Genomic DNA, 21,155 nt, shown 5'->3' with positions numbered 1-21,155 from the left:
ATTATAAAGTTGGACAAAACAGTAGAGAACAAGACCAATAAAACTTAGGCATTGTAAACATTACAGGACTTCCAAAGAAGACAATAGTCAAACCAGAATGGGTATCTTAGTGAATCTTATTGCCTTCAAAGTAGTTGCCTATGTCTTCAAACTTGATACTATCATATAGAATGGAACAGAGTCTAATCGGTCAAAACAAGATCGTGGGAGTACTACAGGACTTCAAAACAAGTTAATAGGAAATCAAAAAGAGTTACTATTTATATATCCTAATTTTTTAAATTTTTTCTTTAATTAAGACAAACATAAGAAATGACTAAATAATTTTTTAAAAAACAATAAGGGGGAGATTAAGATAAAACAGGACAAAGCAATATAACAATAGAGGTCAAAGCATGACTGTTTCAGCAACCTAGTACTTCACCACCATATAACCCGACTTAATAGTAGTTACCATAGTGTCTGTCTTTTTCCTTGAAATGTTTGGATAAAACTTCATATACTCTAGCTTCAAATATTTTCATATCAAGAAGCCCAGAATAAAGCCTTTCTAATTAATGAGTGAAAACTTTATAAGGCTTCAAGGCCACCTAATGGGGAATCATGATTACCACTTATTTTTATATATTTGAATCATTACTTACATTAGGGAAACTATTCGGTATTCACACATGCGAGATTGATTTATTTCACTTATGAGTATGGTTTCAAGCTGCGCCCATTTATTGATAAATATCTCAATGTGATCCTTCTTTATAGCTGAATAATACTCCATTGTATAGAAATACCACAACTTTTTTATCCATTCCTCAGTTGATGGACACTTGGGTTGTTTCCAAGATCTGGTGATTACAAATTGTGCTGCTATAAACATAGGTGCACATATATCACTGTGGTATGATGCTTTCAGTTCTTCTGGGAATATGCCTAGAAGTGGAATAGCTGGAATAAATGGGATTTCCAGTCCCAACTTTTTGAGAAATCTCCAGACAGATCTCCACAAAGGCTGTACCAGTCTACACTCCCACCAGCAGTGCAGGAGAGTTCCTTTTTCCCCACAGCCTCTCCAGCATTTGTTGTCGGTTTTCTTGATCCTGGCCATTCTTTCAGGAGTGAGATGGCATCTCAGTGTGGTTTTAATTTGCATTTCTCTAATGACCAATGATGATGAGCATGTTTTCATGTATTTATTTGCCATTTGCATTTCTTCATCTGAGAATTGCGTATTCATCTCAGATGCCCATTTTTGGATTGGATCTTTGAATTTTGGAGGTCTGAGTTTCTTTAATTCTTTATGTTTTAGACAAGAGGCCCTTGTCTGAGAGAGAGTTCACTAAAATCTTTTCCCAGTTTGTGGGTTTTCTTTTCACTATGCTGGAGATTTCTTTTGACATGCAGAAACTTTTTAATAAGAAGTGGTCCCAGTTATTGATTCTGGGAAGAATTTCCCGTGCGGTTTGAGTCCTTGAACATTAGATTTAAATACTTACTATGCTCTGCATTTTTCATCATAATTTGATAATGAGGTAAAATAGTCCTAGGAATTTAATCATGTATAAATACTGAAATAATGTTGTATTGAATATGCATAACCAGACTGCCTTAACATATTCATGATGAGGCCATAATTGGTATGTCTTGCTGCTGGATGGCTCTAATTTTTACATATTATGTTCCCACTGGCTTGAACTACTGGAGATACACACATGACTGTCCCATCTGCTGGCTTGTATCATTAGTAATAAAGTAATCACTTTTATTGTCATGCATGTCCCATGGGTTAGTTTAAGTCACCTGATGGAACAGTCATGCATGTACAACTAGTGGTTCAAGCCAATAGGAATGGATTAAATAAAGGTTTTCCTCACCTCAGTATATGGGTGAACAATTTATAACACAACATTCTGGGTTCTGTGTCATTTGTGTATGTGCTCTGGAAATATTCAAGGCTTTCACTTTTTATATCTTTAATTTTTCCCCCCAGGATTGGTGGAATTCTACATCATACTCTAACTACTATAGAACCTGGAATGTAGTAGTCCATGACTGGCTATACTACTATGTTTACAAGGACCTGCTTTGGGTAAGCAGCAAGATTTAGTTGATAATTATTTAAGAAGTAGATATTTCTAGGAGGTGTCAGTATTGTGCAGACAGAAAGTTATACTTAATTCCTCATGATGAAAAGAATAATTGATACAGTAATTTCTTGGCTTTTTCTTATAAAATTGACATCTAAGAACCCTTCTGCTTTGAATAGTACTGTAATATGTACAGTAATAATGGTAGGATACCATGTTTTTGTTTATTCTATATAATTACAAATTAAGAATTTTTGGTGGGCTTTGGAGGCATTCACATGATCCACCAGTAATAAATCATTTCTTATGAATCTTGTCAATAAATAATCTCCCTCTAAATAGTTTTTTTTTTCCATGTTTTTGTTTCTTTGTTAAAAGTGGAGAAATACCTATGTGTGGATTTACATCTCTCATCAGTCACACTGGATTACAGTATTTACTGTTAAGTAAGGACAGCAGGTGACCAACGGACAGAATCTTGTGGTAGAAATAACAGTGTATATGAGTGCTAGTTCTATTGTTTAGAAGTGAAGTTTCATATACAAGTGAGGCAAGTCCTTTTCCTTTGTAAATCTTACTTTTGGAAAGGCTACCTTCCCTAGTTACCATATGGTATCACTTTCTAAATTGAAATTCTGTTTTTTTATTTAAGAAAACTACATTTTGTTAACCACAGTAATACAAATACAAGCTCAGTTAATTTAATTAAAAATTTATGTTTTTGAAAATATACCCAGTTCTATGATCATTAATGTTTTAGAAAATGGAGAAATATGTTTATATGAGCATATGTTTATAAGTATATATCTTTTATAATTATTTTAATAGGTTTGGATTAATTCAAGGAGCAGAGTTAGAAAGTCAAGTATAAATATAATTAACAAATAATGTGATAATCATGTTTTAATTCTTGCTTATTTACTTAAAATTTGAAATAAATTTTCAATACTTCTTTGTTATCTTAGTTTTTTTCAAAGAGGTTCAAACCTGCTGCCATGTTAGCTGTCTTCACTTTATCTGCTATAGTTCATGAATATGCCCTGGCTGTTTGCTTGAGCTATTTCTATCCAGTCCTCTTTGTGCTCTTCATGTTCTTCGGAAGTAAGTATCTTGGTATGCTGTGAATCCTGGATATTAATATTAACAGACAAAATTACACAGGAAAGAAACTATAAAATCAGTATAGGAAGGCTAGGCAGCAGTAACACCATTGCAAGGCAGTGCTTGCTTATTACATGGCCAGAATTTTTTTTCAAATTCATTTTAAATGTGGCCAGCATGTTGATTTTGAATAATTACACACAATTACTCTGTCTCAGGATGTTTATAATTTGAAGAGAGAAGATGAACTAGGTAACATCTTGGAGACTATTGAAGATGATGATTTGATAGACTATGAAATTTGTGTAAATCAAACTTCCCTGCTTCTAAATACCAGGAGTGTGTGCTTACTATAACATACTTACTGTAACATTTTTGAAGAGGTTAAGAGAGATAAATTAGAATGTAACTCCATGAATAGGTTTTCACTTGTTCCGGTGATTTTTCTATTAAATACTGTTTGCTAATTCAACAGTGAACCTTCATTTTTATTTACAGGACTAACATCCTGGGCTGGGGTTGTAGTTCAGTGATAGTGTGCTTGCTTAGAATGTAACTGACCGCTGGGTCCAGTCCCCAAAACGGGAAAAACAGAAGAACTCAAAAGGACCAATGTTAAGAATAAAACACCGCAGGCTGGGGATTTAGCTCACTGGCTTAAGCACCTGCCTAGCAAGTGCAAGGTTATGAGTTCTATCTCTGGTACAAAAAAAGAATAAAACACATACATAAACAGTTGATGCTCGCCATAATGATTAAATGATGACAGCAGATATTTGAGGCTTTTCATCTGATGCACTGTTTTGATAATATGTTTTCTCCTATTTTTAGTGGCTTTCAACTTCATTGTCAATGATAGTCGGAAAAGGCCGATTTGGAACATTATGGTGTGGGCTTCCCTTTTCTTGGGCCAGGGAGTGCTTGTTTGCTTTTATTCTCAAGAATGGTACGCACGTCAACACTGTCCTCTGAAAAATGTGAGTCAATAAATCCAACTGGAATGCACACTTACTTGTCCCCTGAAGGGGTTGGTGGATCATGTTAGTAGGATAGTGAGATTATGGTGACTTTGGCAAAAGGATGGAACTATGAAATAAAAAGTTTATTATGTGATCTTATTTTGCTTTCCTTGAAATTTCTCCCTTTTTTGGTTCAAACTGAATTTACCTAATAAGTGGTTTTATTTCTTACTCCTTTTTAGCTTTTTCTTAAGTCTTTTCTAATTTTTTTCCTGTTGCCTAAAAAGCTAGGTATTCTCCAGAGTTTTCCCAATAGCAAATATGTTCCTATCACCTAAACATAAATGTATACATTTCACCTTTTTCTCCAAGTAATAAACGCATAAAATTGTCAGACAACATTGATAGGGTAGGATTCTATTTCCCTTGATCCTTTTTGTTTTGCTTTATTTTTTTCTTTTTCATAATTATGGTCAGTTTTCATTTTTTATTAGAGGTTTATTTTTTAGCTGTCCATAGATAACTCCCAAATTTGAGGTGCCTTCTTCATGTATCTGCTTGGGTGTTTTTTCTTCGCACTTATAGATAAAAATTAGATTAATCAGGTTCTTCCTGTGCATTTCTTTTTTTTCTATACAGAGTCTTTGTTATGTAGCTTTAATTGTGTCTTATTTCCTATTGATCCTTTTGTGTATCTAAACTAATTGAGGTTGTATATCTGAACTAATTTGAGTTTGTGGTCATGGTATTCTCTCCCTCTTTTTTATTTTTTATTTTTTGTGTCCTGGGGATTGACCCCAGAGGCCTTTGCATTGAGTTGCATTCCTGATCCTTTTATTTTGAGACAGGATCTTGCTAAGTTCCTTAGGATAGACTTGAACTTGTGATCCTCTTACCCTGCCCAAGTGTTAGAATTGCAAGCATGCACTACCATATTCAGCTAACGTGCTGTTCTTCACGCAGATTCCACGTCAGATGTTACTATCCCGTCAAATTCAGTCTGAATGCTATATTTTTCACGAAGCTTTTTTCAAATTCTTGCTCCCATCTTTTGTGTTTCTGAACTTTGATTCTCTTTAATCTGCTTCTCCTTTAAATAGTTAAGTAAGTAATTTAAAATCACATGTTGCATTAGTCTTTTGTGTACATATTTTATCATCATTATCCTTCCACTATTTAGATTTTAGGTCAAATAAGTAGTTTTGTGCTAAAATAGGAACACAGTATGCCAAGAGAGATAGTACCTATTTGGAATTTGGTCAGGAGTCCATGCAATTGTTTAGTTTATTGAACTTCAAAAACTTCATGGAAGGCTCTAAGTTGAAATAAAAATGCTATCTTTTGATTAGTGAGCTTGTTGTAACTTAAAGGTTACTGAAATGCTAAGAGGAAACCTATAAATATACCATATGTAAGATTGACACCCCTGTCTACTCCCCATGCCTCATACACAGTGAACACAAATAAACCATTTCTGTTTTCTTCTTTTTTCTGTCACAGCCCACATTTCTGGATTATGTCCGGCCACGTTCCTGGACTTGTCGATATGTATTTTAGAAGACTGGCCTTTTATTTCTTTCTTTGTCACTGAAGATATGAACGTTCTGCCTGATTCGGGGCCATCCTGTTTCCAGCTGTTACTGAAGTTGGGACCACTCCAGCCTTCGCAGCACATTGTGACTCATTCCATTCCTAGTCCACCTGAAGCTGGGTTGTTCAAAGCCCACTGAATTTCTTGTATTCTTTTTCTTCTTCTTAACTTTATCTTTTTTGGGAGAAGGGAGACTTGTAGCTGAGGTTATGACAGATTTTTTGCTGGGTCATCTCATCTTAAACCCTGGTTATTGTCTGTTTCATGACTCTCCACTCAAAATCTAAACATTCATTTTTTTTTTTTTTTTTTTTTTTGGCCAGTGAATTATCGAAAAACACTTAGGAAGAGTAAAATCAGTAAGTGCATCTATCTGCCTTAGAATTTTTTTCTATGCACACGGTTGGACGTTATGCTAATTAAACATGCAATTGGAGAAGACAAATAACATGTAACAGTTTTTGCTATTTCTAGTAGAAAGGGAAAGTAATCTATTTTCCAAAGATAATCTCATTGTGTACCTTACTTTGAATTGCTTTTAAAGTTCAAATCTATTCAGCTTTTTTTCCTTCTCTGTGCAATTTAGGCCACAATTTTTGTGAAGCAATTAACTGTCTTTTCCCTTGAATTCTTGAGTTTGTATCTATAGTAATAAATATATTGAGGAGGGGGTCAGTAGGAAGGGAAAATGAAGTGCACAGGATAAAAAAAATTTTGCTCTTACAACTTCTAAATAATTTTTTAAAAGATTTGCTGAGTTAATTATGTGTTCAAACTAATTTATCATGTAATTTACATAGAAGATTTTTTTAACTTATTTGAAGTTAGAAGTATGCTTTGGTACAGTTATTTTATTGTCTAATAAATACTGACTTCAATTATTTTGCAGACTAGTGAGTCTGTAACATAAGAATTAATCACTTTCATTAATATTCAAGTAATCATTAAGGATCCAGAAGCTGGCTTCTGAATTATTTGTTCAGTTGTTACGGTTTTAATGGTGTGATATTTTTAGATGATACAAATTAGGATGTGATTATTTTAAGGAAATTAGTATATGATTATTTTTAAGGGACTGTTCTGTTTGTGGTATATCCAGGTTATAAGATACCCACTCTGAATACAGGGTGGGAGGTAGGGGTTATTTTGTCTGTCTGTATGAGGTATGCTTATGTTTGTAAAGACTGCGCTAGAAGGGATGTCAGAGACCATATTAATCAACTTTCTACCCAAAGAAGTGAGATTTATGAATTATTCAAAGTTATGCCTAATTGGAGCAGCTACTTGACTTTTTTGGATTTGGGAAGTTTTGCAGAATTTTTTTTAAAGACAATTAGAGTCTCCCAAGTAGATAATCTAGTTTTGTAATAACCACATGTAATGTGGATCACAAGCATCTGGCTGAATCATCCTTTTTATTCACCATACCTTTGATCCAGATAGCTGAGGAAGTTTTAAACATCAACAACACACATGCGCCCCAAGAGGGGTTATTTTTAAATGGATATTCTGTTGTGTCTCCAGTAAGTATATTCTGCACAGTACCATAAATGGAGTAAAGCTGTAACTGCCAACAGCATTCTGGCATTTTTTTCCTGAAAATTAGGATGAGTCAGTCATTTGAATTTAACTACTTTTGAAAAATAATGAAAAAATAAATAGTTCTAAGAGTTGGTTATGAATTAGCCAATCTTTTGAAGCAAGAGAATGGAATTTTTAGGGGTATATTTCTGTTACTATTATAAATGTGCATTCTTATGAGAGGACTTTGTTCTATAGTGATTCTGAATACTGTATTTGTTGGACTGATGCAAGGATTTTTTTTTTTTTTTTTTTGTCTTTTTCCTTTATATCGGTACCGGGGATCGAACTCACGACTGCCTGCTTACAAGGCAGGCGCTTATGACGCTGAGCTAAACCTCCAGCCCCCTATGCAAGGTTTTTAAAAAAAATTTTTTTTTAATGTATTACTGGGGATTGAACCCAGAAGCATTCTAACATTGAGCTACATTCCTGCTCCTTTTATTTCATTTTTTAAATGTTTATTTTATTATTTTTTCTAAAGACAAATTCTCACTGTGTAGTTCAGACTGTCCTTGAACTCACAGTGATCCTCCTACCTCAGCCTTCTAAGTGCTGGTGTTACAGGTATGTACCACCACGCCTGGCTACTCAGTTTTAATTTTGAGATAAGGTTTTACTAAATTGCCATTCTGGGCTCAAATTTAATAAATAAATTTAATAAATTTAAGCTTCGTGCTTCAGCCTCTCTAAATTCCGGGATTATTGGGATACAGCACTGCACGCTTTTGATTAAAGCCGTAAATAAATAAATAAATAAAACCTGTTCTCCTTTGTCACTTGATTTTTCTGCCAAGATTTTAAGTGGTAATGAGTGATATATGTAGGACTATAAACTGATAGAATTCTAAGAAACTTTCAGAATCACATAACAAAGACCTGGCCACTTGTCAGAAATTTTTTGGTAAACCCAGTCATATTGCTAGCTGCCTTTAGCAAAGTCTTTCCTTCAGAGCATCACATAAACTTCTTAAGTAAAAAGTAAAATCTCTTGCTCATGTGTTTCAGGAAAATTCATTTGTATCTTCCTATTTTTCTAATACGGTGAGAATTATTTTTAGTTGCAAAATACTTTCCTTTTAAATAGTAATGCACTAGGGCTGGGGATTTAGTTCATCGGCATAAGCACCTGCCTTGCAAGCACGCGGTCGTAAGTTTGATCCCTGGTACCGGTAAAAAAAAAAAAAAAAAAGTAATGAATTTAGATTTTCTTTTTGTAAGAAATATAAATGATAGTGACTGTACTCTTTGATGATCATAAGAAAACAACTAAGTAGTATATACAGTATTTCACTTCATTTACTAGACCTATCATTTGATTTTTTTCTTTGATTTTTTAGTACCTTTTTGTATGAGATATATAGCATCAAATGTCTTTTATTCTCAGTCCTAGATAATGGGGAACAGAATGGAAGTGCTGGTCTGTTGGTGGCAGATTAATGTACCAAAATTGTCTACATGAAATTGCTTCCTTCATGTTAGAATATAATTAGAAAAATTGAGTCTGCTTTTAACCTGTTAGTAGGTAACAGTAATATTAATTGACTAATAATTTTGGAGGCAAAATTTTAATCCTTTCCAGTATTTGCCAGGTAAAAGTTTGTGACACTGCCATTCTATGAAAATACAGTAATGTATGATGGTATAGGCCTGTAATCACAGCAATCGGAAGGCCAGGGTATGAGGATGACTACAAGTTTGAAGCCAGCCTGGGCAATATAGTGAGTTCACAGCCAGCTTGAATTACATAGTGAGACCCTGTCTCAAAACAAACAAAAGTGCAGTGTAATTAGCTGGGGATGTAGCTCTGTGCCAGGAGCATGTCCCTAGTATGCCCAGGGTCCCAGGTTCCATCCCAGGGGGGCGGGGGGGAGGGTTGGCAGAGATAATGTATAAATAGTAATTATATTTGCAAACAGTATTTTATAATAGAACAAGTTAATTCAGTGAAAATTTTCATTGTAATTTTAAGATATACTTGTTTGAAAATAATGTTTAATAAGGATTTATGGAAAACATTGTATATTTCAGAGTTGCTCATTTGGTCCACCTCTTCTAAGAAGATAGAGGTAGAGGTGTAGTGGTTCATACCTATAATCCTAGCACTTGGGAGGTTGAGGGGGATCACTGCAAGTTTGAGGCCAGCCTGAGCTACATAGTGAAATCCTGTCTTAAAGCAAACAAAAAGTAATAAAAAGATATGGTTAGTTGTTGGTAGATCTCTCATGCCCAAAAAAAAAAAAAAAAAAAAAGTCAGGTATGGCTATAAATAATTTTGAGTAAAGTCTGGTTGTTTCTTGGGGAAGAAGTAGTAATGAAGTGCTCTGATTACAGTCTAGTTATTTACTTTTAGTTATGGAATCATCTTTAAAATTAGTTATGCTTGAATAGTTTCCTTAGTGTAAGAAATGATAAGAATACATAAAAGTATGTGGTAATCATGATTCCCAGTCATATTGGTTTGAAGCCATATAATGTTTTCACTCATTAATTGCAATGATTTTAACCTGGGTTGTTGGGTTTTGGTATCTGTGATAATATGAATAGCTATTTTGAAGAAAACAACACAACATAAAAGCTAGTGCTGATTTAATATCATCTTGTTTTGAAGTCCCATCAAGCTGTGGTACATCTGTTTTCACTGGCTTTAACATGTTGTATCTTACTATATTTCACTATATGCAATAGTATAAACAAAATTTTTTATAGGCAAAGAGATAATATAGAAACTGTTGTTCGTTTTCTATTAGCTGGTTCTAAATACCCTGTAATTCTTTCATTCTCTTGAAGGACTTCACACTGTCTTGATATGCTAGATGCTATAGCATATGCAGTTAAACTCAAATAATTCAAGGAAAGAGGCACTATGGCTACTACCATTATGTTAGATTATCTGGTGGTGAAACACAATGATGCTTAAATTGTTCGGTTCTGACCTGTGTTGTTCTGTTACAATGTCCCCTTTTATCTCAATATTTTCTTGAATTTTTTTAAGGGAAAACTAAATTTAAAAATAGGACATATTATAGTAACTTTTTTGTTTTCCTATTAACCTAATTTGAACCCCAGTATTGTTCTCCCCATCTTGTTCTGTCTAATTATTCTATATTCTATTTTGTTTGATAGTATCAAGTTTGAGGGTATAGGCAACCACTTTGAAGGCAATAAGATATACTATAATGCCCGTTATGGTTTGACTGTTATCTTTTTTTGAAGTCCTGTAAGGTCTCCAGTGTAGGTTTTATTGGTCTTGTTCTGTACTGTTTTGATCAATTCTATTATACCTAATGATATAGGCAACTCAATTTAAAAATAGCAAGAGGCACAATGGTAACCACTTTTGATCACCTGGTATTCTATTTTTGCATCGTGTACTATGCTCACCCTTTTGTTCTGACTCTGTTTTGCTTAGTCACATTTGGTTTTATTCTCTTCAAAAAAAGTAATAAGAACTGTGGGAGTAATAAAACCCAAAAAGTATAATTGTTATTGTAAAAAAGAGAGGAAAGGAAGGTGGACTGAGGGATATAACCGCAGGTATGTTTGAGTGGGTAGGATGGAAAACCATATTACTGAGCTTTTGTTGGATCATTGAATGGAACTGTCTCCAATATCACTGTATGAATGTCCACTTTTAATTTTATAATTTGGACAATTGTTTCTAGGAAGACAATATGTAACCTATTAACTAGTGATTTCTTACTGTATATTTTTTTTCTTGAAATTTTGTATTATACCCTTTTACTGCTTTTTTTATGTCCTTTTTTTCTCTTTAAATAAAAAAAAACTCTAAAATAAAATAAAATTAGTTATGCTTACGCTCAGCACATAAAACAGACACAGTGTATGTTCTTCAGGTTGAACTAGGTGCAGTGGGCCTGCAGCAGTTCTTGCTTAGTATATTTAACTCTTGTATCCCAGAATACTCTGTTTGAAAACCAATACTGCAGTAAAAAGAAAGCACAGGATTTTCATTAAGGTAGCTTTGGTATTCATTAGCAATGTGAACTAGGTTAAAGTTGCTTATCAGAGCCAGAAGTTTCCTCATCTGTAAAATGGGGATTAAACTACTTCATAGGATTATAGCAAGCAATACCCCTGGCAGAAATATGAATTCATTATTTTCTTACTCATCAGAAATCTGAAGCTTGAATCATTACTGGTATTTTTTAAAAATCCAAATGTTTCAAATGCTACAAACTCCCAAGAATATATGCGTTAAGTAGATGCTTAATATGCTGTGAATAAGATTGCACCCTGATAGGTTCTCCCATAATGCAATTTACCTGGTCATTTTTAAAAGATTGTTATAGGCACTCAACAGGTGCTTCCATTTTTTTCAAAATTGCTCTCAGATATATCTGCTTTAGTTTTAGAGTGGCAAACTTCTAAAAATATTGGTGCTATTACCTAGGTGTTTAAATCAAGTGTTTGGAACTAGTGTATGTATTTTACAGCTAAGATGTAGAATTTATGGGGACGTAGAAACCTAACAAGTTTTCATTTCTGCCAATGTAAAGAATGCTTACAGTCTTGGAAGATAATACACTTGATGGAAGATAGTTCAGACCTTTGTTGATAAAGTTTAAATTTTTTGCTTACTAGTGTTTTGCAAAATTTCTTGTAGTTTATATATACACATACTAACAAAGATCTGTCTTAGACATTCTTATGTCTTCTAGGCTTTATAGCTGTGAAATTGAAGGAAACTGGGACATAAATATTTTGAGAAATATAATGAAGGTTGTTAGTGACACTCTAAAAAGGTCTGATTAGTTTTTAATATCACTGAAGTTCTATCAGGTAATACAGTTACAATAAGACACTACATATAACTGCACTCTATAGAGAAGATATGACTAGTGTGGAAACACGGATCATGGAACTCCTTTTACTGGCCTTGAACCGCTGAGCTCAAGGTATTTGGTCTCACAGCATCCTTAGTATCTGGGAGTACAGGTGTGTGGCGACATAACTTATGAGGCTTTTTAATAGCCAGGTTGGGCTTGAAAAAAAAAAAACAATGGGTTAATTTCAGAAGTTAATGTTTTAGAATAATACTATTCTGCGTTCTTTTTTTCCTAAATACTCATGTTTACATTTACATTGCTGCTGTCAGTATGCCCTTTCCCATGGGGTGCTAACCTTCAAGCTAATAGATTCTGCACCATGGTCTTGTGGTGCTGTGTTTTAAGGAGATGGGAGCTGTATTTTGTTTTAAAAACCAGTTGAAAAGGCAGTTCATTCACCCAGTCATTTCAAAACATAGTTCTAAGTCCCAGGCACCCATGTGCCAGTTTGTGGGTGGAAAGAGAGCTAAAAGCCCCCGTCAGCTTTGCCACTTGGGTCAGTGCAGCAGCTCCTGTTTGTCCTCTCCACTTGTGCACTGATGTGTGGTGTTCTGAGAGCAGTGGGAGGGTCACTGAAGTCCAAAATCCAACAACCAGAGAAGTCTTTTCTAACTCATTCTTGTTTGCTCTTTAATTCCTCTTTCCTCTGCCCTGCAAATCCTTATTTACTTAACCACTGATGTGATGTATTTGTTTAGTATTCATTGTATTACCATTACTGTAATTTTTGAAGTTTGAAGATGCATACATGCAAAGTGGTATTGCATATGTGAAGAATGTGATAATATATTTGGAAAAAAATCTAGTTTTTTTTTTTTTTTTTGTACCAGGGATCAAACTCATGACTTCACATTTGACAGGCAGATGCTGTGCTACTGAGCTATATCCCTAGCTCCTAGTCTCTGTTTTAAAACCTTTTGTTTTTTATTTTTATAAAGATAAGGTCTTTCTATGTAGCCCAGGCTGATCTTGAATTTGAAATGATCCTTCTGCCTCAGCCTCCCAAGTGCTGGGATTACAGGTGTGTACCACCAAAGCCCAGCGTGAAAGCAGTTTTTTGTGTATGCAATATTTTGTGTGTACCGGGGATTGAATTTACAACCTTGCACTTTCCTGGCAGGCGCTTGTACTACTGAGCTAAATCCCTGAGCCCTGCGTATCCAATATTAACTTGATTTTGTATTCATAAATGCTTTTCATCCTAATCTCAGGCAACTTTATATGCTGACTATGGCCAAAAGAGAAGGCAAACAACTGCACAAGAATTTTTTTAAAAAAGAGAAAACAACTGTCAAATGCAACAAAATAGGACAGTAGAAAATCCACAATTGTTACTGTGTTGCATATTGTTATCCTTCAAATAATTGCTCAGACTGCCAGGCCCAGGCTTGCAAAGTCAAACAACACAAAGGTCAGGTTGCTTCCCTATCAACTCAGCTTGTGTTGCATGTGGTTGCCTGTGGGGGGAGGAGTGCAGCAGAGGCAGCTGGCTTGCTGGTCCTTCCACTAGCAGGGCAGTCTGTACCCCACACCACATGGGGCTGCACAGCGTCTGCTGGCTCTTCCCAGGCAGCGTGGGCTCCACCAATGTGTAGGGTAGGAGCTGCTGGCCTTGCTCCTTCTCCCTGGCTAGCAAGGACCCCACTGCATATAGGTTCCCTTGCTGCTTCTCCCCAGCTGGCTGCACAGGACTTTCTTGTCCAGCTGATGAAGGAGCGCCATGGATAGATAGTAGGAGTAAATACAGGGTCCAGTGGGGGCTGTTTGGTGTGACACTAATTTTCACCTTCTATTGTCATTATTGGTTGCTTGATTCCTTTTGCTCTTGGCCTGAAATTTGTAAATGTGTCATTCGGAGAAATCCATGCTTTTCCTCCAGTGGAGGAATGGAGTTAAAGCTTCAAAAGTAACTTTATGCCTTTTATGACAAAGCTGGAGGGATAGTTTGGCAAGAGCCAATTCCCTGCTTCAAATATGGTACAGATATGACTTTGCCAAGATTCAGCTGCTGCCAGTGTGCTAATCGGAGGAACCGGGGCCTCTAAGGGGTGAGTAGGCCTTGCAGTCGTCTCCATCATGAGTGGACTAAGGCCCTTTAAAAGAGGCTTCCCTTAGGTTTGGCTTTTTTGCCCTTTCTCCTGCTGTGTGAGGACACAGTATTAACCTCTCCAGACACATCCTTTACCAACCCATTAGACCTACTAGCACCTTGTTCTTTTCCATCCTCTAGAACTCTGAGAAGTATGTCTGTTCTCTACAGAGTGCCCAGTTTCGGGTAACGTGTTACAGTATGTAACCAAGAGTCTTCCTCCAGAGAAGCCACTTATGCTGGTGATGGTGACCAGGCCCACTGTGCTTTGTCCCTGATGTTGCAGCACTCTTCCTTCTGAAACGTGTCACCAATACGCACCATGTACTCTTTAGTTACCTTCTGTGACCTAACTAGACCCACCTGTTTCCCAAGAGACAGAGGAAAGAGACTGTCCCTTTAGAAATTAAACATGCCATTGGTTGGACTTCAGTTTGGCAGTTTTTCTTAATGAAAGTTGTCAAGGTTTTTACTTCAAAAGCTTGCATTTGACTCAAGTTTATGCATCTGGTTTATATAATTGGTATACTAGTTTTTAAATTACCAAGGTTGGCATGACTATGAATTTACTGTTTGTAGAAACCCAATTTGTGCAATGAAAAATGAATTTATTCAGTGTTGTTGTCATACTGGGCTGTGCACTGAAGATATGTTTGAATGAGGCAAAAGCTATTTGTTCCCTCCCATAGGCACACTTGACACTGGGCTTGGGTGTGCTCAGTGTTAAAATACTTTGATAGCATGCGTGAGACCCTAGGTTCAATTCCCAGTACCACACAAAAACCAAAAACAGTAAAATATCAAAAACAATCCAACGTGCAAAGGCATCATTTCAGTGTATCCCTTCTTGTGTAGAAGTTACACTAGAAGCTATTCTTCCTCAGTAAGTGCTTGGCTGAGCAGTGCCTAGATTTCCTGTCTTAGTGTCACCTTTGGAAAATTGATAATACATTCATTTTAAAACTACACTAAATACAAATACTGATTTACTGCCCACTTATACTCCTTCAAGGAGTGTTGCATGCTCTTCAATGCCTACAGATGTGTGTATAATAATGCCTGTTCCCATGGCTTAGAAAATGAGTTGGTACAAAGCAGATTGGTATAAAAACACACCCACCCAACCACCCCCAAGGCATGTTTAGTAATCACACAGTCTTTCTTCTGATGTTAAAGCAGCTATAAGAGTCAGCCAAAACCAACAAGCAAAAATAGCCCTATTTATAACTACAGTCCTATTGCAGGTTTATTGATGAGCCCCACTGTTAATGTTCTGTTTTTTTTTTTTTTTAAGACGGACTTGACTTGTAGTCCAGGCTGGCACCAAATTTATAATCCTCTTGTCTCAGCCTCTTTGCTGGAATTACAGGGATTAAAATTCTTAATCTGTTTATCTTACATTTTGTTATGGTATTTTTTCATCAAAGACTTCAATATTTTACTCCATTTTGGGGTTCTCTTGTTGGCCAAGCAGGTAAATGCTAGTGGCCATTAGGGACAAAAGTGTAGGTGGGGATCTAAAATAGAATACATTCCTAGTTAAGTAAAGAAAGATACCGATATTTAATACATTTATAACCATTTGTGAGGCCTCACTCCCAAAGCAGTCCCACAGAGCACAATGACATTTTAAGTTTATATGGGAACACATTTCTTCTGATGGTGGGCCACCTGGTCTCATTCCAGAACAAGGCATAAGGCATTCCTGGCTGCCAAAGACTACAGCCCAATAACACAGGGAAGAAAATGTTCTTTTAGTATAGACCCTTCTACCCTGGGCTGGGCTTGGTTTAAATTAAGAAGTAACCTTTGGGGTTGGGGATTTAGCTCAGCAGCATAAGTGCCTGCCTTGCAAGTGTGTGGCCCAGAGTTTGATCCCCAGTACCGATAAAAAAAAAAAAAAAAAAAGAAATGACCTTTTGATTTTCCTTTTGGGGTGGGGGTTTGCTGAGGTTCCAACTCGGGGCCTTTGTGCTTGCTAGGCAAGTGCTCTACCACTGAGCTAAATTCCTAACCCATCAAATTTGGTTTTGTAAATTCCTTGTATAAGGGGCTGGGGATTTAGCTCAACGGCATAAGCACCTGCCTTGCAAGCAGGTAGTCGTGAGTTCGATCCCTGGTACCAATAAAAAGGAAAAAGACAAAAAAAAAAAAAAAAATTCCTTGTATAAGTAAAAGCCCTTGAGGAAGCTGACCATTTAAAAGGACACGAAGACATTTTGCAATTCCAAAGTAACTAAGTAAAGTGTTGGTATCATAATTACCTAGTACGAAACTCATACTCAGTGCAAATGCCTTCTACTTAAAGGCATAATTTTCTATATCCACTTTATAATAAATTCTACCTATACTTCTGCACCTATGTGTCTTGACTGAATTCTTTAAAAAGAAAGGACCAAGGAATTAAGGGGCCAGTTTCCCACTAATAGCTTGGTACAGTGATGGGAAGAGTTTCTGTAACAGTAGAGCTTGCCCAAGAATAACAATTGTAATCTTTAACGGTGGTAGTTTTGTAATGTATATGTTATCTATTTTAACACGGCCTTTGGCTGAGATCTTCAGATCCATATGTGTTACCTTCCATTTTCACCTGGATGTCTCAATAGTACTAGCAACTAACAAGTCTTAACACTGAACCTTCTTATTCCTGTTCTCGGTAAATGGTGTGTACGTTCGCATACTTTTGCACAGAACAGAAACAAAACGTAACCCCTCCCCTCTCCCCAGATGGTGTGTTACTTTTGCCTAGGTTGGTCTCCAACTCCTGGGCTCAGGTGATGCCCTTGTCTCAGACTTCCAAGATGCTGGGACTGCCAGGGCACCACCACTAAGTGCACTAGAAGTAATCTCTAATGTCATCATCTTCACATTACAGATCAATCACTTCCCAAATTCTACAGATGTTACTTTCTATATCTTTTGAGTGTGTTCATTTATTTCTCTTTACTAATACCCTACTTAGAAATTTTTGAACTGGGTTAAAAGAATGTAAAAGGTTCTTTTTTCTTCTAGTACCTAAAGGCTTGATAAAACCGCATGGACTGAAACTGCAATTTTGGGACCTCTGAAGCTCTATAGTGCCTTTGATTCCAAACTATAAGGTGACACCAGTGAGGAGGAAGAGGGACAACAAATTGGAGGAAATTAACCCTTTGCTCACCCATGCTTACCAGCCCTTAAAAAGAAGTTCAGGAAAAAAAAAAAAAAAAAAAGTTCAGGCCCAGGTTTTCCGCTGAGCAAGACTTCTGTGGTCTGTACAATCAAGGGTCATTTGAGAACTTGTTCCTAACTGCTGTTTTGAAACCTTTGTCCATATTTCTCGTTGCCATTAGTTTGGAAACCAGAGCCTTAATTCTGTGAATATAAAACTGACACTCAAGAGCAATACTAAGGCGTGTCTGACCACTAACTTTGTACTAATGAATATGACGACTGAGTAAGTTTTCTTAAGCTCATTTTCTAGAGTAAAGGCAACAAGATGATGAAATTTCACCGACATTACTTGGAATTAAAAATTAGCCTTAACACGAAATGACCCCTTGCACGCAATCTGGGAGCGCTCCGGGGAAAGGACAGGTGGCCAGATGCGGAGTGGGAACGTGGGCTCAGCTAGGTGCAAATACACTGATCTTAGTGCCCTCGAAGTCGGTTTTTAAGCGTGACGGCCCAGGATTCGGGCCGGGTTCTTCCCTGCGGCATGGGGGCTAGCAGTGCTTTTTTTCAGGCTTAGGGAAAGGCGAACGTGTCACTAAGGAACTGTGACACAGTGCCAACGTTCAGGCGAAAGCCTCGACTGACTGGAAGTCAGAGCTTTCGGTGACGCAATTCACACGAATCTGTCTTTTAGAAAAACATGCAAAATACACACAAAGAAGAAAGGACAGAAAGATACAAGTTCTCAAAAGCTGTTGGTCAAATCCGGAGCAGGCCACTAAAGTTTCTCGTCGGGGGAACCCGCTGGCGCCTGCTGGTCCATAGCCCTGGTATCGAGACCCTGGAATTCCGTGATAATGGCCCAATTAATCATTTTTCTTCTCTATTTCTACTGAACATATGCTGTGACTTAATACTCATTGAAAACCGGAGAAAGATAGAAGATTATTTTTCACTGTGCCTCTTCTCCGCCGGCACCGCCGAAGGCAGCTTCTACTGAGGGTTACGAGGGCCCGGGGTCCTGGATTTCCATGACAACGCAAGGCGTCCTCAAGCGCCCGGCGGGAAATTCGATTTGCTGGTAACAGGTTGCAAGTGTCCGTTTCCCGTCGGTTTAAACGAAGAAACGATGCGAGCCTTCGCCCTGTCAGATCTCCCAGTCCATGGAGCTGTCGCGCGCGAGGGCACTGCTTGTGGGGAAGGTTGTGGTCCCGAGCTGACCTTCCTAGAGCGGACCGCGTCACAGCTGCGGGCGGCCTGTGTAGGGACGACGGGAGGGTGGAGGGGTGTGCCCTTCCTGGTCTCCTCCGGACCCTGACGCACTCACAAACTCCTTAAGTCACATCAGATAAGCTGCGAGGTCACTGAGGTCTCCGAAAGAAGGAAAACCACGCTAAATGAATTGAGACCCCGATCGAAACATAAGCATTTTAACGTGTCTCTGTGTTTTGTTTTGCCTCTAGGACAATGTAGGGCCCTGAAAGTGCCAGTGTCACACTGATTTATTTCTGACTTAACTTTCTGGAGGAATATTTCACGTTACTAAAAAGAGCAATAGGAAGCATTATCATGTCTCTCCCGAAAACAGCACCCTCGCCATTAAGCTCCCCAGCATCATATGAGCGAAAAAAGTCAAAAGTATCTGCAGTCCAGGAGACAAGAGGTAAACTTCAAGGGTCCCAAAGACAAATAATTACACTCATTGCTGGGTGTAGTGCCACACGCCTGTGCCTGTAATCCCAGCACACTGGGGGCTGAGGCCAGAGAATCCTAAATTCCAGTCCATTTATTGACTGAGCTAAATTAGGCAATTTAGCGACTGAGCAAGACACTGTGCAGCTCTGTGCAAAGGCCCTCGGTTCAATCCCCCATACCAACACTCCCACATTTGCCAAATAACAGACATTGACAAGTCACAATCTATTATATATATATATATATATATATATATATATATATATATATATCCATATCTTTTCCTTCTTTCTTCTGAGACGCAGTTTCAGCTCCCAGGTTCAAGTGATCCTCTGCCTTAGCCTCTTGAGTGCAGGTTTATGTCATCATGCTTGGTTTAAATACATTTCTTTTCTGACACATTTGTTTGTGTAGACCAAAAGCCATACTTTTGTTTGGAGTCTTGTTTCATTTCTCCACCTAAGGACTGTGTCTCTAGGTTTTGTTTTCAAATACTAATGAGTTTTAAACCCATTGTATTTTACAGAGTCATATGGAATAGCATCTTTTTGGTACTTGAATTCTGACTTTAAGGAATTGTAAAAAATAGTAGAGAAGCCAGGCTTGGTGGTGCACACCTACAACCTTAGTACTCAGCTGTAGGAGGAGGATCATGAGTTTGAGACCAACTTAGGCTACATAGTGAACTCAAGGCCAGCCTGAGTTGTACAGTAAGACCCTATCTCCAAAGCGAAACCAAAAAATAGTGGAAATAGGATAAGCATGCAAGTTAGTACAAAATAGGGTTTTAGTGGTTTTTTTAAAGTGAGAGTAATTAATCCCAGCACTCTGGGAGACTGAGGCAAGAGGATGGTACATTAGAGCCCAAACTTGGCAATTTAGCAAGACCTTGTCTCAAAATTAAAAAATAAAAAAGGCTGGGGATGTAGCTCAGCTAGGCCCTGCGTCCAAATCTTCAATACATAGTAGCTCTATAGATATAGATACAGAGATAGATCTTACTACAGTAAGATTCAGCTAAAATCATCCATATCCCTCTTAGGCCAAAGTTTTGTCTAAACTCATTTTCCCTAGGGGAGAAACTCAGGGCTTTTTAGGGGAGATTTTGCTAAGGTCTCACCTGGTACTTCTCTCCCCTTTTTCTTTCTCATTGTAATTCCAGAATTTGTGACTACATACTTTATGTAGCAAAAAGGGTTTTGTAGAGGTGCTGAAGGTTCAGGACCTTGAGATGGAGAAATTATCCTGGTTTGTCAAAGTGAATCCAGCCTAATCCCCCGAATCATTGAAAATGAAAAAGATAATGTCTTTCTCTCCTCATAGTAAACCATATCTGTGGAAAGCACTAAGAATGGTGGCAACCCAACTCTACTTGACTGAAATAATGAGGCCTTTTCCAATATTAGTCCTCCTACCCACTTTTTTCATTCTTCTGCCCTACCTAAGCTGAGTAGAACCATTTTTATAGTTTTTACTGCATTGATTTGCTCAGATTGTTCCACTCATAATTTCCAACCATCCCCGTTCTAATTTTATTTTTTTTTATGAGGAGAGGCTGGAGGTTTAACCCAGGGCTTTGTGCATTCAAGTTAAGCACTCTATTGTGAGATATATTCCAGTTCCTACTTTTATTTTTAAACTCAAATTGAATCCCTTCCAACCTCGATTCGAATCAATTATTTTTACCTTTAACTTGATATAAGAAAATAATTTTTTTCAAATCCATTTTACTTCAATGAGAAAAGAAAAGAAAAAAGTAAAACAAAATTTGAAAACTCATCAATCATGGGGCAACAATGGTATGTACATTGCGCACTGTCATCCCTAAACTGTTCACCCAGAGCACAAGACATCTGTATTCAATCATCTGAATAATACCAGCACAAATCTTTCCTTTCAGTGAACTCAGAGAAATAAGTAGTATAACTATCTTTTTGTACACATATATATACATATACATATGTTGTTTCTTTCAGCTTCTCACACTATTGAGACAATACAATGTTTGTACAAGTGTGTCTTATTTATTTTATTTTATTTAAGGAAAAATTATTG

At 37.0% G+C, this 21,155-nt stretch overlaps 2 protein-coding genes across 3 annotated transcripts in view; both read left to right on the top strand.

The window, feature by feature from the left end:
• The window catches only part of Soat1 (sterol O-acyltransferase 1), a 75,592-nt gene extending 67,511 nt beyond the window's left edge, over nt 1–8,081 (top strand). For both annotated transcript variants that reach the window (XM_063240045.1, XM_005008467.4), the window contains 4 exons: nt 1,985–2,083; nt 3,047–3,182; nt 4,014–4,159; nt 5,642–8,081. In XM_063240045.1, the coding sequence (XP_063096115.1) occupies nt 1,985–2,083; nt 3,047–3,182; nt 4,014–4,159; nt 5,642–5,698 (438 nt within the window). In that variant the 3' untranslated portion in view covers nt 5,699–8,081. The remainder of the gene's footprint in view (nt 1–1,984; nt 2,084–3,046; nt 3,183–4,013; nt 4,160–5,641) is intronic.
• Nucleotides 8,082–8,264: 183 nt separating this feature from the next.
• The window catches only part of Axdnd1 (axonemal dynein light chain domain containing 1), a 156,474-nt gene continuing 143,583 nt past the window's right edge, over nt 8,265–21,155 (top strand). Inside the window, exon 1 of the mRNA XM_013157837.3 lies at nt 8,265–19,068. Coding sequence (XP_013013291.2) covers nt 18,975–19,068 — 94 coding nt within the window. The 5' untranslated portion in view covers nt 8,265–18,974. The remainder of the gene's footprint in view (nt 19,069–21,155) is intronic.

The sequence above is a fragment of the Cavia porcellus genome, unplaced genomic scaffold, assembly GCF_034190915.1.
Source record: "Cavia porcellus strain 051 isolate PalLab524CR breed Dunkin Hartley unplaced genomic scaffold, mCavPor4.1 scaffold_29, whole genome shotgun sequence".
Classification (NCBI taxonomy): domain Eukaryota; kingdom Metazoa; phylum Chordata; class Mammalia; order Rodentia; family Caviidae; genus Cavia; species Cavia porcellus.
The sequence above is the reverse complement of the archived record's forward strand: the minus strand, read 5'-3'. Positions and strand labels throughout refer to the sequence as shown.